Source organism: Falco naumanni, chromosome 10 (genome assembly GCF_017639655.2).
Source record: "Falco naumanni isolate bFalNau1 chromosome 10, bFalNau1.pat, whole genome shotgun sequence".
In the NCBI taxonomy this organism is placed as follows: domain Eukaryota; kingdom Metazoa; phylum Chordata; class Aves; order Falconiformes; family Falconidae; genus Falco; species Falco naumanni.
In genome coordinates this window covers 2,071,327-2,093,202 of record NC_054063.1, presented here as the reverse complement: position 1 = coordinate 2,093,202, position 21,876 = coordinate 2,071,327, and the positions used below count along the sequence as shown (strand labels likewise).

At 45.7% G+C, this 21,876-nt stretch overlaps 1 protein-coding gene across 6 annotated transcripts in view; it reads right to left on the bottom strand.

Annotated features, from left to right (window-relative positions):
- Positions 1–21,876, bottom strand: part of MOB2 (MOB kinase activator 2) — a 116,180-nt gene that overhangs the window by 19,034 nt on the left and 75,270 nt on the right. The window contains exon 1 of one of the 6 annotated variants that reach the window (XM_040608197.1): positions 14,022–14,212. The exons of the other annotated variants lie outside the window; for them this stretch is intronic. Coding sequence (XP_040464131.1) covers positions 14,022–14,131 — 110 coding nt within the window. The 5' untranslated portion in view covers positions 14,132–14,212. Of the gene's footprint in view, positions 1–14,021; positions 14,213–21,876 lie in introns of those variants that run through there. 6 annotated transcript variants of the gene reach the window in all.

Genomic DNA, 21,876 nt, shown 5'->3' with positions numbered 1-21,876 from the left:
TGAGCGCTTTCATGTTTTTCTATTTTCTAGTGAATAAGGGTTTGTAATTCGAAATTAAAGGTATATGGGATATTTTTGGTTTAGCTTCTCTCTCCTTTGGCTATGGAGTCAGATGGGATGCGAGTGGAACGGGACATGGTAAGGTAAAAAAAAGTCAGTATGCAAGCTCCCTCCCTCCAACGTACTCCTTTTGCAGAGAAAATCCAGAGTTCAGCCATCACAGAAGGGTACAGCTCTGCAAGGAAAACCAGGTGAGCTGCTCAGTTACTTGTTACCTTTCTGGTTCTTCTGTGTCACCTTACTGGAAAGAAGTTCTCTGTTAACTTCTGGTTAGAAATGCTCAGCGTTAAGTATGGGAGCCCTGAACCCTTTTACAGCAGGAAGGAAACAGCTGCATGAGCTAGAATTTGTGAGTCCTGGCGACAAACACCCACCAAGAACAACGAAGCAGCAGGTTATGCCAGTTTTTACAGGACAGGAACAAACTCCTGAAGGCTGTCTGGCTCCCTAGCCCAGCAGCCCACAGTTCTTCTCCCCAGTCAAGCAGAAGGACTGGAAGCTTAGAGGCGCTAGGCAGCTTTAAAACCACTTCTTGATAATTCAACATTTTTATTTGTATAGCATTCAAGAAAAGGTGAGTAACAAGCTTCACTTGAACATCAGCAGTTGCCCTTCCTTTGAGAAAAACCCAGAGATGATATCTGTGTTTCCCTCTTCCTTTAAAACCATACGAGATCAGTATCTGGAGATTTTTCTGCGATCCCATGTCCTGTCTGAACCCTGATCGCTGCTGTCTTCAGCTGAAAATGCCACGTAACAGCACACCCAGACCACAAATCCTGGATGTACATATACATGTTCAGGATTGGGAAAGAAAAAAGAACATCAGCATGGGAAGGGAAGCTGTGGAAGGTATTGGAAAGCAAGCCCACATCCCAGCTGCGGCATACAGCCAGCACAACTGTTCACGGATTGCTGCGGTCAGACTGCTTCTGCAGGGCCCGGGGAAGGGAAGGAGATGAAGCTTTTTAAGACAGTCTCCGTTCTGATCTCCTCTTAAGCCAGGTCCCCAGTAGACCCCTCTGACCTCAGCTTCATTCCTCCTCTCTTGCCCTAGGTCAGCTCCAGGGCTCAGTTGCTGCGCAGGTCTAAGGGGGCTGCGCCGCATAAAATATCTTTGGCAGCATTTCTGGCCCTGCTTCTTCATTTTTGTTCTGTTTTTAAAAGTTACTAATAGTTTATTTAAGAGAAGGAGGAAAGAAGAATGTACCCTACATGCCAGGGAAACTTTTTCTTCTGGATTCTCATAGTGGCTCTTTGCCTTAAAAGGGAATCTTTGCTTGGCCTCCGGATGCTCTGCTGTGAACAGTCGGTGCCAAGGCATGGCAGGCATGTTAAGGATGACAAGTGCCATAACATTATTTCATAATGCTGCTTCTTAACAGAAAGACCAAAACAGTCTGTGGGGCCAAACTTGAGTTTCCAGCCGATGCTGCTGGCAAAGCAAAAAGGACCTGGGGCAACGGGCACACGCTACACCTGGGGTCCATCAGGCCTGTCTGCTCCCCGGCTCCCCACCCACCCGCTGGGGAAGGGGCTGGAGCACAAGTCCTGTGAGGAGCAATTGAGGGAACTGGGGGTGTTCAGCCTGGGGAGAAGGAGGCTCAGGGGAGACCCTGAGTGAGGAGGGGTCAGTCTCTTCTCCCAAGTAACAAGCCACAGGACAAGAGGAAATGGCTTGAAGTCACACCAGGGAAGGGTTAGATCAGATACCAGGAAAAAATTCATCATCAAACAGGTGGTCAAGCATTGGAACAGGCTGCCCAGGGACGTGGTGGAGTCATACCTCATCACTGGAGGTATTTAGAAGCGTAGATGTGGCACTTCAAGACATGGTTTAGTTGTTGACTTGGCAGTATTAGGTCTGCAGTTGGACCTGACGATCTGAAACGGTCTTTTCCAACCTACGTGACTATGATTCCACTCCTGTCCCTCCTCTCTTCCCTTGCTCCCCCAGCACCAGCTCAGTGTTTGCCAGCCTGTTTGCCCATAGTGCCTGTCAGCTGCATATTAACTGCCTCCCAAATCACGGTGCTGAAAGTCCCAGGTACCACTGCTGCTCCCTCTCTTCTGCTCAGGACCTTCCTTGCAGTGCAGCTCTGGGAAGAACGGCTACAGAGGCAAGGCCAGGCATGCGAACGGCTCAGTTAATGCTACAAGAATGTGCAGAGTGCATTCTTGTGGTAAAACACACTGGACTGGAGTTCCCTTTCTTCTCTGGGTGTACCTGCCAGAACTCCTCCCCAGACGGAGAGGAGGTGTCCAGCCTCTCTGGGTGCCTTTGGGGAGGGTCTTCTGACTACAACCCTTGCACTGGTCCAAGTTCCCCTCCAGTCAACACACTTGGGAAGGGCTGAGTGGGACAGAGCCCCAGGAACGCCAGGGAAACTATGTCAGATGGGAGAGATTATTTCTAGGAGCCAGCGATTCAATTTAAAAGGAACCAATCGCTACAGAGAATTACCTTACCCAAGCAAATACTCTGTTGTTTTTCATTTTGAAATATTCTCTCTCACCTCTGTGCCAAAAAGCCCTAATATATCCAGACCAGGAGGTGCCAACACGAAGCCTCAGCAAGTTTGTTTTCCCGAGCGATCTACTACAGTCCAGATTTTGGCAATTTGGGGATTAGGCAAGAAAAAGGTCACAAATCTTCCCTGATGTTTATTTGCAAGAGCTCTACGTGGAGCCAAATTAGGTCTGTGGTAAGAGAGATTCAGTAGGTCATAGATTAAAAGTGTTGCAACAATTAATTTATCCAGTGCTTAGAACAAACCATACAGCTGAACACTGCGTCATAGATGCCCAAGTCCTGGGCCCGTGACAGGTGTGGGGGGGTGGTTCTTGGTCTGGTTTTGTTGTTTTTAACTCTCCCACTGTAGGCAAACTCTGGCTGGCTGACAAAGCAAGCCAAAAACTGAGCAGAAATGTGGCAAATCCCAGCTTCAGGTGTCTCCTAGTGTATTCTCCCTTGCCTGCAATGCCTCCTCCCCTAGAACCGTACTCTCCGAGCAGACGCTGGCGCTGGGCACCAAGGCACGGGAGAGGCCATGCCACGCCAACTCTCCAGGGCATCTCTGCCCAGCTGAGTTCATCAGCTGAGAACACAGGCGGGAGTTCTGCGTTCTGGGGTTTGTCTTGTTAACAAGCAGCTCGTTTTAGTCCCCAGGCGCACACTCCAAACCCATCACGCCCATACACAATACCTGTATCCTTGCCTCCCCCTTAAGGAAAAATGTCATTTGTATTCTAGCCACACAAATGCTTCCTCTTCATCCTCCATTGGTAAATGTACTCCCACACTGCAGCCAGACAGCAGGAACGAGCTGCATTTCACCCGGGCACGGATATCTGTATATGGAAACACTGGTATCTGAACTGGCTCTCTAGGGACCTTCTGAAGTCAGAGAGAAATAGTTCTTTCTCTATAATGGAAAACATTTCAGCGCAAGGTAGAGATCTACAGCATACCTTAAATTTCTTAATTAAAACACACAGGCAAAGGGGAAACGTGGCTCTCAACTGAGAGCAGACAATGGCAGAGATAGTGAGCCTGCTTCTGTTACAGACGCTGCAAGCCTCAGTGGGGACATCTCCCACCATGCAGAGCCACAGGAACAAGTGATCCGCACCAAGAATTGAAAGCAAGTAAGTTCTGGGGTGGCTGTTAACACCTTTTACACTTTGGGAAAGGCAAATATAGGCCTGTCGGGTTTATTACTGCAATAGCCAGAAGAGTATTTTTTCAACACATGATCTTGAAATTCCAGAGGCCAGAAAAACTGCTTGCAAACAGCAAGGAAAAACTAAAAAGAGTATGATTGACGCATTAAAAAAAAAATATCTGTATCTCTCTTTTAAGATTTTTAGACTCTGCAAACAAAGAAAACATAAGTGTACTGTAGTAAAAACAGAAGCTTCTTAATTAACATATCTATTCCCTGTGTTTTCAGACATGTCTATTAACTGAGGCAGTGATTTATTATCCTGTAATCTTATACTGGAACGCACTTAAATAAAGTGATTTTAACTTCTGTGTCATGATGAAATTCAAGTTCTGGCAGCAGCCGCTCCTCCTGGTTCCGCTGAGGCAGCCCTGTCCCTGTCTGGAAGAGCCCAGGCAGCAGCTCTGGTACACCAGTGTGGGGAGGGTGGGCACCACCACAGCACACAAACCCCTGCAGACGCTGTTATCTTCCAACCCCTGACGAAATTTGGAGAGCTGGCAGATTGCAAAGCTATCTTTTTATTTCTAAACTGAGCAAATTTGATTTGGAAACCTCACGGCCTCGTAAATGTGGGATTTCACAACCCAGCTTGCACAGAGTTGCTTTTCAGGATAGAACTGCGCTTTAATTGCTGGGAATTATCTCACCCTGGCAACCCGGCCTCGGCAGCCTTCTTGCTATATGGCCCAAGATACACAAACAAACCGTCTGCTCCGCTCGGAGTACCAGGGCGCAGACAGATTTTTCTTTGTAAGAGTGGTTTAGCTTCCTCACTGCCTTTTTTGCCTTACAAGCTCTCTCTGTAAAACAAAAAAATTCCTCTAACAATACTAACTAGTTGTAAGTACTACTGTAGCCTCGAGTAAACCCGCAATAAAGTATGTCAGATATGCAGGCCAAGCTCACCGCCTTACCCGCGTACTATGTTTTGGAAGACAGGTACATACCATCTGATGTGCTTGTTATCTGAATTTTACAATTCTCAACTTTTGAAAGTCTATAAAAACGTTTACAAATACATTTTATAATTATACTGTGCAGTCTGGACAAAGGCAATACGGACTGCATGACGTTCCCCAAAGAGTTAATGAGAATACTCACTCCAAGAGTCTGTGCTCTCAATAGATAAATATTTTTCAACATGGTGCAACATGCCAGCTTGCAGCTGAGCTCAGTCCTAGTTGTTGTCTCTCTCCTCGGCTCCCCAGAGGTGAGGAACACTAAAGGACTGTCTTTTGCACTTCCCGCAGGACCAGGCAAATTGCAACTATTTAGGCACAAAAAGTGTCTTGCGTTGGAAGGATAAGTTAGTTATTTTTGTTTGGCATTGCTACTACAGTTCTGCCTACCGTACGATTACATATAGGTGATGTTTTCAAAGGTGGGACTTCAACAGCTGAATCCTTCACGTAAACACCGTCTGGTTTACACCTAAAGAAATGTGGTTTAATAGGACAGAAAAGTGCTAGAGCACACCACAACTGAGAGCATACATAAGAACCGGTAACAAAATAGCTACTTCAAACAGCTTAGCTTTTTTGTAGGAGCTTCAGTAAACTCAAATAAGTTATATAGCATGGGAAAAAACTAAGCTGTTTTCACTATATTCATAAGCAATTCCACATGCCTGCACCTGTAAACTCACTTTTGAAGCAGTTGTACTAGCACACACATGTGCATCTTGTTGCAGTGAGACACACAGCTGTGAGGAATTAATTACCTACCCAGTCATTAGTTATTGAACAGGTTGGGCAAAGAAATACCAGTGTGAAGAAGCAGCCCCGCCTGAAATTTTCATCCACTGTATCAAGCTCCACAAACTCATCTCTTGCACTTTATGAACTGCAGCATTTTAATTGGGAACGATATTTATTTACTAGAAATGACCATGGGTCGAGGTCAGTTCTCTCTCAACAGCAGCTCTGAATATCAAAAAAGGATTTTGTTTTCTTTTGCTGACATTTTGGCTTTAATGTAAACCAAAGTTAGTTCAGGGAAATCCCCCCCTCTCCCGGCATGCCTTCGATCAGATCCTGTGATGCAAGTACCTTTTGGTGTTAATATGAACTGTCTTGTTAAACTAAAAACCTGAAACCCATAGTTAGAAAGCATAATTTGTGTCTCCTCGCAGAGCAAGAAAGAGTTGATGGTAAAAGGAATCAAAGCATTATCTTAATTACGTAACTTTCATTAAAAATCATATGTACAAAACATTCACTACTCTAACCATGTAGCTTAAAAATTAACTTTGTGGCAGAACGATGCAGTGCGCTCTGTTCAGTTTTGTCATCAGTATCACACAGCTGTTTCAGTATTTCCTACAAAATCATGCATTAAAGTTTTGCTTTCTTTACAACAGAGGAAGAAAAATCTATTTAAGATACAAACTCTATGGAATAATGGGCCAAAGTAAAGAATATTTGAATCACTGGCTGAAAAAAATAGTAGGGTGAATTACAGCTTAATTACTGGTACAGTTAAATCAGCCACTGTTAATTAGCTTGTTAGACAGCAGTGAATCCCAACCCTAATTTATAACTTTTCAGGATACACCAAGGGAGACCAGAAAGCTTAAGCAGAAGCACCTTTACAGATGCATACTGATCCATTAGTGAACACAAGAAACCAAAACCACAGATATATTCAAACTTGCAGCATTACCTCCAAGGGCTTGCGGGAACACAAATTCATTCCTTCTAATGAAATGCTGAAAGCATGGCCAAGAAATGGGCTAAGGAAAACTAGTAATTTTCAAAAATAAATATTAAAATCAGATGCACAGTTGCATACTGAATTTGTTTGATTCCCTTGGCTGCAGGTGCACATGACAAGCGGTATCTTCAACTGTTCGTGTGGATTTGCAATTAATCAGTTCATACAAGCAGAGACCAACATCTAAGATTCCTCCCCCGGACGCCAGGTGAAGGGATGCTTTCACACGAGCTTCTGCAGCCCGACATCGTGCCTCAGAACACCGGGTGGTTGTGACCTGCCACTGCTGCTCCTCAAAGCCAGCCAGCATTGCTCGCCGGAGAAGCCCCGTTTCAACTCCTGGCAGTGACCCACAGTCCGTACTGGTTCTGCAGAGACGAAACCATGCTGCTCACGCGTAGCTGCACTAGTAGCTTCACTGTGAAGAAACGAAAGATGGTCCCTAACCAGGGAAGAAGTCGCTGGGAGTAGCTCACTATCCCTGTTGGGTGATCCACTTCTCAATATTGAAGTCTCTACTTCAAAGATCAATAGGAATCCTCCTCAAAAAGCTTAACTGAAATCACTTAGTAGTCGAGCTAACTAATCTGCTAAGTTAGTTCTGTGGATTTAAAACGTGATGTATTTGAACGATGTATCTGGACATGAAAGAATGCTTTATATGCTGAAAAACAAGAGAAAAATCAGTATTTCAGCTGAAACAGAATACAGTTTCTGTCTCACACAGATGACGGTCTGAAGACCTCGGCTTTACCTTTTCCCTGCACAAGTTTGGTCTGAAGAAATGAGTCACATCAAAACTGAGGACTTTTAGAACGAAGAATCGGCAAAACCTCATTTATCAGTTTCCTTTCCCCTGCCGTGCCAAAGGCAGCCTGCTGATTGTCAGCACTTACCCCTGTAAGGTTTTGGTGTTCTGAATCTGGGAGTTGTGGTCACACTGGACTGAAAAGCAGATCTGGGCAAGTGTCTGGAGTGCGAGTGGAGTTACCAAGGTGCACCTCACGTCAACTCTCCTAGCGTTTGAATTTTTCTAAGTCAACATGAAGCCGCCCAAACCTTTCTTCATTAACTCCATGTACTTTGTATGGTATGCCAGGATAATTTTTTATCCTGATATTAAGCTGTCCTAAGAGTTTAAAGGTTCTGTCACTACCTGCCTTTCTGAGGACAGCTGCACTCACTGCTGATGCTTCCTTTTTTAAAAATAAAAGGAATTACGCAGGCTTCCACAATGTTCCTTTCACCTGGGGAGCATCTGCTACCCGCAGTTCCTGCTGTCTGAGCAAAAGCCTTTCTGAACTTATTTCAGGATCAGACAAATTAACTTGGAAAATTAACAGAGCAGCATTTTCTGACAAGCTCAACCAGCCTAGCTCCAGTGTTAATGGACTCCATTAACTCCAAAAGTGGGGTTTTTTTCTTCAGAAAGCTGGAAGAAAGGGTTAATCCGTGCATCCCATGCTCTTCTCTTTCCAGAGACCACGTGCTGGCAGCTCTTAAAAGAAAAGCAACATCTCATCTTCTTTAACAGCAATTTGCTAAAGTCTTAGTTAAGATTCTGTGAGCCCCACAGCATCAGGGATATTAGAAAACACTCCTCAACAAAAGAACACTTCTATCAAACTCTGCTTTGGTGTAGTCAGAGAAAGATGTATGATAGGGGAATGGATCAATTTTGTCTTAGCCATCTTAGAGACAGAGCAACTGGTGGGAGACCACATTCCTAACACCACACCTCTCCAGCAAAGGTCCTCAGAATAGTAACAGGAAAGCTCTTCTACAGAGGATTATTCTTTTTCCTCTTACAAACTTATTTAGTAAAGAACTTGGCGTGCACGGACAGCTTGGGATACAGATACTTTCTCCATAAAGAGCAGCATCAGAAACATGGGCTACTACAACCCAGGTGGCAAAGAGACAAACCAGGAATTGCAGTCTGTGCCAGAAGGATGAATGTTGCACGCTCATACTTTGCGCAGATGAAAACAGCTGCATACCAAGGAAACTAGATAAAAGGAAGGTGAATAATTTCGCAAGTTTCAGATTACAGTCAAATATATTCTTAAAGTGTCCAGGAGGAATCTTCAGAAAAAAAGAAACATACTTTTGCCCCTAAAACAGAGGGAGATGCTGTTAAACCTCAGGCAGGTGCCCTTCCTATACTAGCTCTGGAGATACCTTACAGGGTTATTTCAACACACAGAAAAATTGTAGCCGTCCTCTCCCTCTGGCTATTGCTTCACAGGATGTAGAACATGTAACCAAAATACAGCTCAATGTTGTAAATCCCTCTGAAGACAGACACAGACTTCTTCATTAACTTCATACAACGTACGCTGCTCACCAACTTTCATAGATGCACCAGGGTCACGACACTCCTGCAGCAAATACGAGGGAACAGACAGACTACTATCCCAAAGACACGGAGGATGCCCAGCTCACCGGACCAGCAGGGAGAGCCGCTTCTCCGGAGGGCATGTCCCAGTCGCATGGGTCCACACCAAGCTGGCAATGCCACACACGCCTGCCGTCAGCACAACCTGCTCTGTCCCGAGGACAGGACATTTGTGTCAAAGAACCAGCTCCACAAGCACACCTGTGCTTTCATACACACAGAAGAGCTACCAGAAAGCCCCTCTGGCCTGGTCACACCTTGCCAAAGCACAAGACGTTACTGCCCCATAGCATCATTGGTCCTTCCCCAGTAGCCGGGTGCTGAAAGGCTCTCACTGAATAAGAAATTGGCTCCCATTACGGAAATATTCACCAAGAGGCAGCACGACAATCAGTGATGTCAGTTGCCCTGACCCATGAACATTTTTTAACTATTTTGGTACATGGAAAGTTGTGGGAGGAAGAAAGAAAAAGAACAGGGTAAGAATAGCTGGCATGGTTCTGAAGAGCATTTTGCCCGTAAGCCCCTTCCGTGCACACTGCCCTCCCCCCCCTTCTGCCTGTCCCTGGGCTTCTGCATTAACCAGATTAGCTAACGATAAACAAGGCTCTTCCTAATTACTTTCTAATACTGCAGAATGGACTAAATAATTGAAAAATGTTTCTACCTAAATTAGGATATAACAAGATTGATTTTTTTTAAATATTTGCTTTAGTCCTGTCAATACACACAAGCATCACAGACAGCAGCTATCTTCAGCAACAAGAGTCAAGGCAGTGGAGAAGAGGCAGCCACATCAAACACACCCCGCTTCCACCCACCTACATCCTGTTTCATGAACACGTTTAAGACTACTTCGCATGATCACTTAAAAAATAGAATCTAATGTCAAAATTAACCTGGTTTCTTTCGGATCTTGCTATGAATTATCTGAGAAATAGATAAGGAATTTGATTTTTCAAAAATTTGTACGTGCTGGATGTAAAAACGCATAGCACCATCCAAGATGCCAACACAAACCTGCTCATTTATCTGACTGAAGCAATCTTTATCACACTATCACTGAAGACATTACTACACTCTTGAAAAGCACCTGTAAAAATTCCACTTTGTTAGTAATGCCAATGGCACACCTACCCAAAAGGAGTGGGATGGCTTGTTTCAAGTTTTGGCTGGTATCCAAGTCAATCCTTGCACATTGCTGCAAGAAGGGAACTCGTTGGAGGCAGAGGAGTTCCAGGTTACCTATTCCCACACTCACCCTGGACTATGCATACATACAAACCGCAGCGTACTTTATCAGAAGTCACCACACAATGGCATCGCAACTCTGTAGCTGGCATCATTCCTCGTTCCTGACACCGTATCAGAGATTATTAGGCAGCTGTCCCAGAGGGACTCAGTTTCACTGGAGACTGAAAAGCAAACACACTGACTACACAAAGCTGCACGAGGGATTTCCGAAAATCACCTGCGCAGGACCTGAAGCGCCACGACGCAGCAAACGTGCTGCAGTTCAGAGCTGCAGGTGAGCACCTGAACCGGGACTCAGGCACTGGCACCAGCAGCGAACACTGTGTCCTCAACTCACCAGCACGCAGCTCTGAGTAATGCTGACGGCCAGCTCGGTTATCCGCTGGGACCAAGGAGGGGAGATGCCCTGTGTACCCGCGTCTTCCACTCGCGCTGCTCGAGGCCGGTACAAAGCCCACCTCTGCAAGGAACCTAACAGGAGTCAGCTGCTTCACAAAAGACTTGAACAATTAATATTGAAAAGTAGAATAGTATTTCAAGTTTTTACATTGGTTTTTTTTTTTCCCCTTCTACCTCTCCAGAGCCACCAACTTGTAGAAAAACAAAAACAATAAAAACCAGAAAAAAAACTGCATCCATTTTGGTTTTTTCCCCTCCCTAACCATGGGCTAAATAATTACACAATTCATTACAGGAGAGGAGAAAAATGAGATTAACATATTTCAAAAACATCTGAAGTGAAACGAAAGCCCTAATTAAACACTATGCTAAGGAATATACATAACTTCATCTCAGCAGTGCCATGATTAATTTTAAAGGCGAGATGACACTTTTCTAATGGTATTTTAATTTTTTTAATCATTACAAGTGTATAGTCTTGGTCCCATCCCTGAAGTGTTAAACACAGTTTACTAACCCATATGACGAAAGATACAAGCATCTCCAGAGTTCTTCACAGCTGAATCACTAATACTTTGAAAGAGTAATAAACCTAACAGTAGCTTTCATAAAAAATTAATTAGAAAGGCTGAGAGCACATCTGTTGCTTTTGTTACATTTTTCCCTCCTTTCTGGTTCAGCTGTCTTTCCCCACGCTCTTTTAAACTCAACTCAGGTTCTCAGAGTTGCTTCTTCTTGTGAAGCCTTTTCACTTGCTCACACTTTCCTCCTGGTTTCCTCCCGCTTACTGATTTTTGCTTTGGCAGCTGTTATTACTAGTGTGACACAGACACTATTTGGCACCCAGCAGCTAGAAGGACTTGGACCTACTAACTAATGAAAACAACATGCATGTGAAAAGCTTTGAGACAGTGAGTTATGAGCACACACAACTCACGTAAATAATGTAAAAGTTTGCTGTGGAGGAAAGACATACTGATTAAGTACATACTGGAACAACTGAGCTTTATAATTCACGCCCAGGAGAGAGACAGAAACCGAGGGCACTTTAGGGAGAAGACGGACACTCAATCCCTTGTCCATTGTGAATGTCTACAAGTCCTTGGCAGCCTGTGGAGGGCTGGGAGGGAACGGTGGTGACGACAGTTCCCAGTCATGCCTGAGAAAAAAAGTCTAAAATGCAGTGGGCTTTTCATAACGCCAGGCTACGCACAAGAAAGATATCCTTTGATCTCATCCCCGAGCCATGTGTAGGGCTGGTCAGGAGAAGGAAAATTACTTCAAAGTTTAGTATCAATTCCCCCGAAGTTTAATATCCCTTCATCTTCTGTACAGACCACAGAAGACTCCATCAGCAGTGTTTCAGGTGGCCAGGCTCGACAGTGGTATTCGATACGCTTTGCCCTACACTCACTCCGAAGTAGATGGCAAACCATTACAGTAACATGGGCTTCATCTCATTTAACTTCACATGACTACAACATAAGCACTAACGAGCGAGCTGGTCACTCTCTCAGGCTGGCATTACCCCTCAGCACTCAACCAAATCTTTAAGCCCCCTGCTCTTCTCTACCAACAATGAAGCAGACAAAGCTCTGCTGTTGGGTGTCTGTATGTTCAAAGAAATCGCACCACAGCTGTCACCAATAAGCCACCATTTTTTGCCTAAACAAGGTCTCACATGGTTTCTTCTTTCACAGTCACCAGGCTTACAGTTTCTGAAGCACTAACACAGAGTTTCTGCAATGAGGAAACTCCGACTGGACTTAGTATTTACCAAGGCTCCTATAATCATAGAATGATTAAATACTAGTCCTAGCTACTACATGTGCTGTTATGCTGCCTGAGCTCTTTGCAGAATAGGATAAGCTTATGTTTTCTAGAACAAAAACTTAAACAAAGCAAAATGAAGCAACAGACATAAGGTCAGATAAGGCATCTGATGTATATTCAAGAAGAGAAATAAGAGAACCAGTCTGGCATCTAAAGTAAGTTTTTGACTTCACATTTCTAACTGGGTGCAAAAGGAGATAACCTAGAACGAAAAGACACATTAAAAAAAACCCTCTCCTAGAAAATAGTAGTCACTCCCTTCCAATAACAGATTAGCAAAATAAAGTTATGCCATTAATTCCAAAGCCCAAAATATTTCATGTACGATAACTTTTTCCTGCTTTCACAACAGTCTTATAGCATATGTAGAAAATAAACCTCGGGGGGGAAAAAGTAAATAACATTATGCACAGTTTCTGCATGTAATCCAGTTGGAGGAGAAAGAACAGAGTTAACTTATACTTTTTAAAAAAACGTGTACCAAGCAAATCATAAAAATGTATGTTTTGCTGCTAAGTCACAGGAAGTTACCTATGCTTTAAAATAAACTGCCATAGATGCTGAACAAAAGGTTTGGCAATTCTTCCCCACCGAGGCACCCATCTATTTACATCTGGGAGTGCTGCCAACAGAACAGCTACCAAAAACTTCAAAAGGTTCGCAGCATGAATAGCAAGCCGCTGGCCAAAGGATTTTATGATATGACCAGCTGTGTAACACCATATTGAATTAGAGACACACCACCCCCCAAAAATGCAAAGAAGGGCCGTTAGACTTGTTAAAAAGCTGAAGAATCCTGAATTCCTCAAACTAATGTTTTCCACAGGACATTTTTTTTTTTGGGGGGGGGGGGGGGGGGGGGATTAAAAATACCCCAAAGTACTGCAACACAGCACTTTCTAAGAGCAACTCTAGGCAGCTCTCAGCAAGCCCCCTGGGCTGATTCACAGCCAGGGCTCAGCCGCTTTGTGACCAGAACGTTTCATAAGGGCTCCCCCAGACTGGCTTGGGGAGAGGAGCGGGTGAGTCAACAGAGGAAGAGGGATAATGTTTCTGTTGACAAACATTTAACAATTGGCAACAGAGCGCAGGAAACCGGGACAAACGACAGCTTGCCAAATAGAGTTACGCTGGAGCAACAAGGCTCCTTTCTGGAGCAGCGCTGGCGTTCTCCACAGATCCCCGAGAAGTATTCTCAACGCAACCGAAATAAAAACCTGCAGTTGTCGAAGAGCAAGGCTGCTAGTCCTAGTATTTGTGGCGATGTTTTCCCCTGCAAAGCAGAACGGGTCAGAACTGCTCCGAATCAAATTACTGCACGTCCTCTGCCAGTGAGCCTGGCTCCGGCCCCCGCAGCCGCGCACGCCTCAGCCTTCACGCCAGCCCTTCTCAGCTACACGAGCAATTTTTTCCCCTCATCTTCCGACATAGCTGCAGAAAACGTGCCAAGGCACATGTAGCGTCTCGGCCAGGCTCTTTACTCGGGAAAGCCAGCACCCCCGCCGCCTTCTCGCGTCCTGAAAACTCCTTTTTCGGGGAGCGCGGCCACGGCCCGCAGCGCCAGGGGCAGCCCCCGTGCTCCGCGCGGCTCCCGCGGCTCCCCCCGCCCACGGCGGCGCCCCCCGGCCGCCCCTTACCGCAGCACTTTGCCCACCGCCTGCAGGACCATTTTGCAGCTTAATCCCGGTTTGGGACTCGGGGCGAGGACGGGCCGTTCCGCGGGGAGGCTGCACTGATCCCCGACCATGGTACGGCGGGACGAGCGCGGAGCGGCGCGGAGCGGGGGGAAACGCCGGGCCGCCGGTGGGCACGGCTCGGCCCGGACTCTGCTCTGCCCCGCCGCCCGGCCCGGCCCGGCCCCTCCGCCGCTCGGGGCGGGCTCTCCCCCGCCGCCCGGCCCGGCCCCTCCGCCGCGGCTCCTCCCGCCGGGCCGCCCCGCCTGGCGCTGCCCCACTGGGCCCGCGGAGGCCGCGGCGGGGGCCGCAGCCCGCAGCCCGCTCCCCCCGGCGGGGCACCGCTCGCACGGCGCTGCCGGGGGTGCCGGCACCCGGCCCCGAGGCCCCCGAGCCGGCGCTGCCCCCTCCGGCCTGCGGCGGCCCCAGAGCAGCGCGGCAGCACCGGCCCCACCTGTACCGGGCCACGCCGGGCGCCCGGTGAGAAACGGGAATAACGAGGCTTTTGTGGGCAAGACACGGGAATAACGAGGCTTCTGTGCGCAGGGCCGGGCAGCGCTGCCGGGGCTCGCCCTGGCGCCGGGCTGGGTGCGTGCTGCCAGGAACGCGGCTCTGCCCCGCCAGCCCGGCAGCGGCACCGAGGCCTCAGAGCTCAGACCGAGAGGGTGAAGAAGAGTAAAATCGCCAACAGCAAGAGCCACCTTGCCGTTATGGCCAGAGCTAAGAGCAGGCACCTGGTAATGGTCCTCAGAGGCCGAGTGACCAAGCAGCACCCCCAGACGCGAGGCCTGCGGTGACACACCAGCAAGTGTTACACAGAGAAACCACTTTGCCGTCAGTTTTCCTAACAGGCCTTAGAAAGGTGCTCAACATCCAGCTCCTTCCTCAGCCACGGCATGTAACCACAGCTCCACACACACCTTCTGGGCAGGCAGCTGTGCCCACAGCTCGCTGCTGGAGCATTTAGAGCCAAGCCGTGGCAAAAAGTGTGACTAGTGTGGCATAACGTGACCCGGAACACAAAGCCCCGAGGACATCGCTTCTTCCGACACGCCAAAACCCGATGTGTGACATCTCAGAGAACACAGTGGTTTTGCCATTTTACGTACACCTGTGACACTGGCTGCGGCTGGATGGGGCAGTTCCCCAGCCAAGCACTCCGGTTTGTCCACTGAACGGGCATCGTCCCCAGTAAACAGAAAACAGACACTGCCGAACCAAACCTAGCACAAATCACATCATTGCTGCTGTCACCAACACAACATCACTTGTCCAAAGTGGGTGGGAATGTGACCACTGTTTGCACAAACCCAAGAAACTGCAGCCACGTCACCCAACCCGGAGGAACAGCGCGCTTGCCGCTCAGTCCCAGAGCGCCCACACGGGCAGCAGCGTTTGCCAGTTACACACTTTTACTTGCATGTCCAAGCCAGGCATCCACACCCTTGTGAAGCGGGAAGTATTTTTATTCCCACTCTCCAAGCGATCCACTTCAGATGGAGTTTTAATGACTTCACTGATAGCACACAGGAAGCCTGCAGCTGAACACAGCTCAGCTTTCCACTCCGCGGCCTGGCGCTTCGTGCAGAAGATTATCCTACCCTTGAAAAAGCTGATGCTTGCTCAATCTTTTCCCGAAGTAACAGTGACTTGTCACAGAAACATTAAACAGCAAGTCCTGGCAAATGGAGAAAGGACACCTGCCAAGCTGAACAGTTGCCCTCACTTCGTTCACCAGTGAAATCTGCACAGAGAGAATTTTGTTTGTTAAAAAAAAACCACCCTAAAAACAACAAGCCTGTGATATAAAGCAGCTTAAGTTTTAATAAAAGTCTGTCTATCCAAAGTAAATTAAAGAAAAATCCAGGGGTCAAACCAAAACAAATACAGCTCTGTGGTGTTACAGTTGTGTTAGGAAAGCTGGCCTCTCCATGACTCTCACAGCTAAACATTCACGCTTCAGAGATGGAGCTTCAGTGGTCTCACACAGGTTTGCAACTGACGCTCTGCTGTTAAAACTAATAGATCAACTGAAATAAAATTTTTAAACCTGCTATCTTTTTACTTTGACCCAGATAAATGACCCACTTCTCCATCAAACCAGCCCCTTCCTCTCCCTTTCCTCAACCACATGTCTCCGCAGCCCCCTTTCCAGCCTTTCCTCCACCTATCGCTTTTCCTCCCGTCCAGCAATATCCCCTTTCTGGATCAACTGCATGCTACAGTTTACCTGCAGTACTGGATTTTATGCAAGTTGTGGGAAAACCCAGCCTCTCAAAGTCAATTTTAAATGCTCCAAAATAATAAAAAAATGAAACAAAGTTATTATAGGAAGCACAACTTAAGTACACGCGCTTTATATATATGGCATCAACATAAGTAATTTAAAACACATCTGCAGTACAGAGTCTCACACTTTAACAAGATTTAGAGCACATGTGCAAACACAAATGAGTTTACTTGAAAGCTGCTGCATCCAGGAAGAGCAGCACTCGATCTAAAGGCAATATGCTTAGTTGAACACAGCTACTGGTCCCATCTCTGCCTATGCATATGCTGAAGGATGAGTACCTGCACTTCCTCAAGGGTGTGCCTGAGCCACCTGACCCCCTGCCTAGTTACATCCACCGCTGGCCTCTTTTTCACTTGCTTTTTCAACTTCCTCGGCATGTAACAACTGCTGGATCCGACCGTAGCACAAGCATGCTTCAGCAGGGTCAAACTGCTTCCAGCACAACCCCTGCCCACCAGCCAGTTTTGAAAGTTCACGGAGCTGTGTACGGAAATCGCCACTAAAACGTTAACAGAAATATCTGTGAATGGACCTGCCAACAGCTTTATGATTTGTATCGGTCCTACAGACGTATCAGCAAAACAGTAACAGCACCAGTGGCACAGAGTAAGGGCACGGAATGGTGCACTGGGAAGAGGGGAGCCCCATTTCCCACCACCTACACGCGACTGTATGTGCTTACATTACACTGATGGAAAGGTTTCTACATTGATCCCCACTACCAAGCCAAAGAATGGTACTTATAAATGTCATGAATAATGCTTTGTATTTATAATTATGTTAAAGCAGCAGTTAACAATTACATATTTATGTGCCCCTTTTACGGTTCCATAAAAATCAAGTGTATAGCAGCCACCACATGGATGTATACTAGTACCCAGAGATCTGGCAAAGAAAGTCATACCAACCCAGACAAGCAAACAATGTCAAGGGGAAAAAAAAAAAAATCACAACTACTATTTTGATTGAGGTACAATTTAGCATTTATATGCATAAAAATGAACCCTTGTAATATCAGATTGTAAAGTTCTGTTTCAAATCAAACTGAAGCTTACTGTGTGTCCCTGCCTGACATACATCTCAGTTTTGACAGCTAATTAGACTTTTTGTTTGACTTCAGTGTGCCCTGCTACCATCTAACCAAGTACTCTTTCCTGTTACCTCACAGCACATCCCCAGATCTCTGGAACCACTCAAAATCAGCAATGAGACCGTTTTATCCTTTAGCTTGCCTCTAAGCAGCATTTATACTGAGATTACATTTGCTCTCCATTTTGTCATCCTCGCAGAGCAGCAAAGATGGCATGAGCAGCTTTGCTCCATGTAGACAGTAAAGGCATGGATTTGGGACAGAAGACAGGCTGAAGGCAAAGCTGCCTCAGCGTCAGCAAGCAGTTTGGAGGTGATCGTAGTGAAAGCGGAAAGAAAAGATTTCAAGGGTATACTTTCAGCTCCACTCTTGAGATAACAGCAGGAGAAATCAGGCTTCCTGACTACACAAGGGTGTTGCGATACAAGCCTTATCAACAGTGGCTACACACATTCCAGAAAGTTTGTGCATAAAAGATTGAGCTTAAAAGCAGCCCACTAGTAAGTGACAAGGCGCCTACATTTGCTGCATTACTGGAAGCTCTGGTAACAAGTCAGTATCCTGCAACCACCACCTCTAGCTTCATCAGTAGCGTGGGGGTTCTTTTCTGCAATAAGCAGAGAAAAAAAATGGTACATTATATTCTCACCTAATCCATAACATGAGAAACAATTGACTGCAGCAAGAACAGCAAAATACCTCAAAATATCAGTACAGTTCCACCAGGAACTCCAAAGAATGTATATTACATCATTTTGGAAAGGATGACCAAAATTAGAAGAACCAAGGCTTCACTGAGTATCAGTTAAAAAATAAAGAAAAGAAGGAAGAGGAAAGTGACTGCTGGCTGCTGTATGTACCAAACAAAGAAATCATGATCTCAGAGGTACTGTATTTCTGGCATGCTTGTGGGTATTGTTCCAAAATCCCTTGAAGTGTCAAGTTAAGCCAGGTTCACCAAGAAGTGTGTGTGGATGGGAGCCGAGGACCATGAACGTATTGAAGGACGCAGCAATAGCAGCGGCTCAGCAGGAGAGGCTCAACTCCACCAGCACTGAACAAGTACCTGAGAACTATGGAGAAAGGAGGGGATGGTCACATTCAGACTCCACATGGACAAGTGACATGTAATAGGGGACAGAGCTGATTTTTATCACCTGCATTTTAAGCAGTCCTCGCAAGTCAGCCCACATCAAGTGGCAGAAGCCCTTGGCAGGACACTTGGTTCCACAGCAGCTATTCCAGGCGAGTTTGGGGCAAGTAGATTCTGACTCAATGAACTTCCATGGAGTTGGAGAGAAACATCAGATTCAGACCTCACTTGTAGCATCCCTGAAAAGTTAGCACTGTTATAAAAATAATTCTGATTTTAAAAATCATTCTGAATCCCAGGCAAGTTCCAAGATGACTGTATTCTGCTTAAAGTTTCCCCTACTTCACACTGAAAAGGTTCTTCGCTTTCTGCACTAAGGTGCTGTATACCACTGAAATAGGGTGCTATATAATGATGGATGAAGCAGTCCCCATACAGTACTTTTTTTTTTTTCCATAGTTCATTCCAGAACAGCAAAACATCACAATGATACAGCCTCAGGAGGCAGTGAGCTTTCCTCTTTCTAGCTTGCAAAACTATATGCTTGGCACCACTATACAAAGGAACAATAAACTGGAAAATATTTGCAAATAAACAGCTCAGATCTATCACCCTCATAAAACTGTCTTCCGCATAGACAAAGTTTGCTGGAGAAAAGCCTAGGAATAACTCCAGGTGACACTGAAACTCCGGTGACAGGCAACATCTATCACAGAGGATGAAATGCCTTTTTTTCTTCCAGTGGGGGAGGAGGAAAGGAGAAAACACAAACAAGTAAAGATGTGCCAGCGAAGCTAATGCATTTATCATTCTGAGTGCCCAAAAGGATGTTTTTCAACACGCGCCTCTCACAGGTTAAGCCAGAGGAAGAAGTCTTATTAAGCAGAGTACCTGCTGATGGGCTGCATGGGGTCCTCACAGCATACTGTAAAGACTGAGATGCTTAGTTTATACTACTGCAGCTGCTGTTAGTTCCTTCCCAGGGATAATACAAGTGAGAATTTCATCTCACATTTTACCATTCAGGTTCTTTTTTATCTTGCCCTAATTTTGAAGTTTAACTAGGCTGTGCTCCAGCGAAGCATCAGTGCAACACACATTTCATACAGAAAAGCTAAAATGAAAGACTCCTGTTCTTTTCCTTCCCTCCCCCAAATATGCTGGACCTCAAGCTTCACATAAAGAGGTAAAACTTCTAAAACTTGGCTAAGAAGCTCTCCCTAGGGATTGTTTAACATACTCAGAGCTACTTGCTACATAGATACAGAACTCTCCCTGTAAGTTTTACAACACAACTACTGTTTTCACAGACTTTGGTAAATATGGCATGGAAAACAAAACCTTAATTGCAAATTGGCACAAAACCCCAGGCTGAGCGCCCAAGGTGTAATCAGCACAGGAAAGGGGGGTATCTGTGTCAGCACTGGTATTGGTCAGGACTATCTACCCTTGGGTGGGAAAGGCGTAGAAGGAAAAAGGGGAGATGCTGGGAGTGAACTTGCAGAGTTTTCCCAGGCAGCTGAAGAGCCACTAAGGAAATATGTTTCCCTCCTTTTTGGTGCTAAGAATGGCTTCATCTCAGTATAGCAAATTATTTTATCTGGTAATGTCACGTTTAGATGACAGCATGAGGGAAAAACAATTCATGAAGTCAGCGTGAAATTTATTCTAGGAGATTTTTCTCCAGGCATGCATTACGAAATATAACACACAGAGCTTACATTATGTAAGATTAAAAAGGGGAAACTATTAATTGTAATTCCTGGCACTTACAGAATGATCCCTTAGCTACTACTTCTGAAGAGCAGGACCACAAAATCCAGAAGTCACAAAATTAACTTGGTTCACACCCAGAGAGCAGTGCGTGTCTGCATTCCACAAACTCAAAATACACGTGCTGCATCCCAGCTGATTTGATTTCTTAATACCTCGCAGGCCCAGCACAGACCAGAGCGACGGGAGGCCAATAACAGCTTTTGCCACGCAAACGATGCCATAAAGTACACAAGTTAAAATCTGAAATAGTTCAGATTTGTGAAGGAGATGGACAAATTTCCAGCAGTGGTTCAGCCTTGCAAAGCTGGTGGCAGCTCAGCCCAGAGGAGGGGCCACTCCACAGCTCTGAAGTAAAACCTGTTTGGTCAGCGTGCATGTTAAAGGCAGGTACTGGAGACGGACACAGGGCTCCAGAAAGACACCAACAAGTAGTTTGTCATAGGGACTCACCTCTGCTGAAGCTAGGTGGCTGCATTTCAAACAGTCCTGCAAGTAAAAGTGGAGATCTTGCCTTTGAGCAATCCCCAAACCTAACATCCCGCTGATGAGGTGTTTTGAGCCATTTGAAAAACTTAACATACTGAAAAAGAACTGTTAAATGACACACTGGGCGGGGGGAAACCAACCTTGACATTTTACAGGCCAATTCTTGACACTTGGTTATAGTCAAGATGTTACAAACAAGAAACCCATAATACTCCCACAGCAGCACTGTCTTGGGTCTTCACTGCACTTGCCCATCTTGCCTGTGTGAGAGCTCCGCTGCCAGTGGGATATACGCTTACGTAGCCATGGCCACACAAAACTACCTAACTTAAAGTACGTTGCTTGGAATTTTCCTAAAACTTGTTACAAAAATATAGCCAGGCTTCATACTTCGATTTCCTGATAAAGAAAACGGCTTAAGTGTATTCACTTACCCATTCGATCTGAACCTCACGCTTTGACAGTATAAAATCAAGCATCTCACAAAATTCAGTGTGATCATATGATCTTGTAATCAACCCTCTCCTACAAATTCTGGACAGATTTGGACAAAAAGTAGCAAGATAATACATTTTCAGGTTAAGACTACCATACCCTTTTTTCAGGCACTGCGCTAACATGCTGGAAGCATGCTGGTCCAGTTCAATAAGGAACTGGTAGATTTGAAAAGCTTGTAAACAAAAGATTGTTGGGTTTGCATCACATTCATTGTTTCTAAATGAAGCTTGTTCACAAGCAAGTTAAGCTAGCTGCTGAGTGAAATCATGCTAGTAGTATAAAAAAAACCAAAACCAAACAAAAAAGAACACCTCAAACAGCACCCAAAAGAGTAAAAATCAGGGAAAACACCACTTCTCTATACAAAAATAATATAAAAGACCACCACCTGAATTATCTCAAACCATCAGAGGTTTCCTTTGTAGGCTCAGAATATTTGAATCATTTTAAAAAGCCCCTCCTGGAAGCATACACAGGTCATGAGAAGGTCTACTTAAGACAGAACTGCCTTCCAAATTATAGCTAGACTATCAGACACAGGTATTTTTATTACTGTGACATGCTTGTGCCACTGTAAACGCTG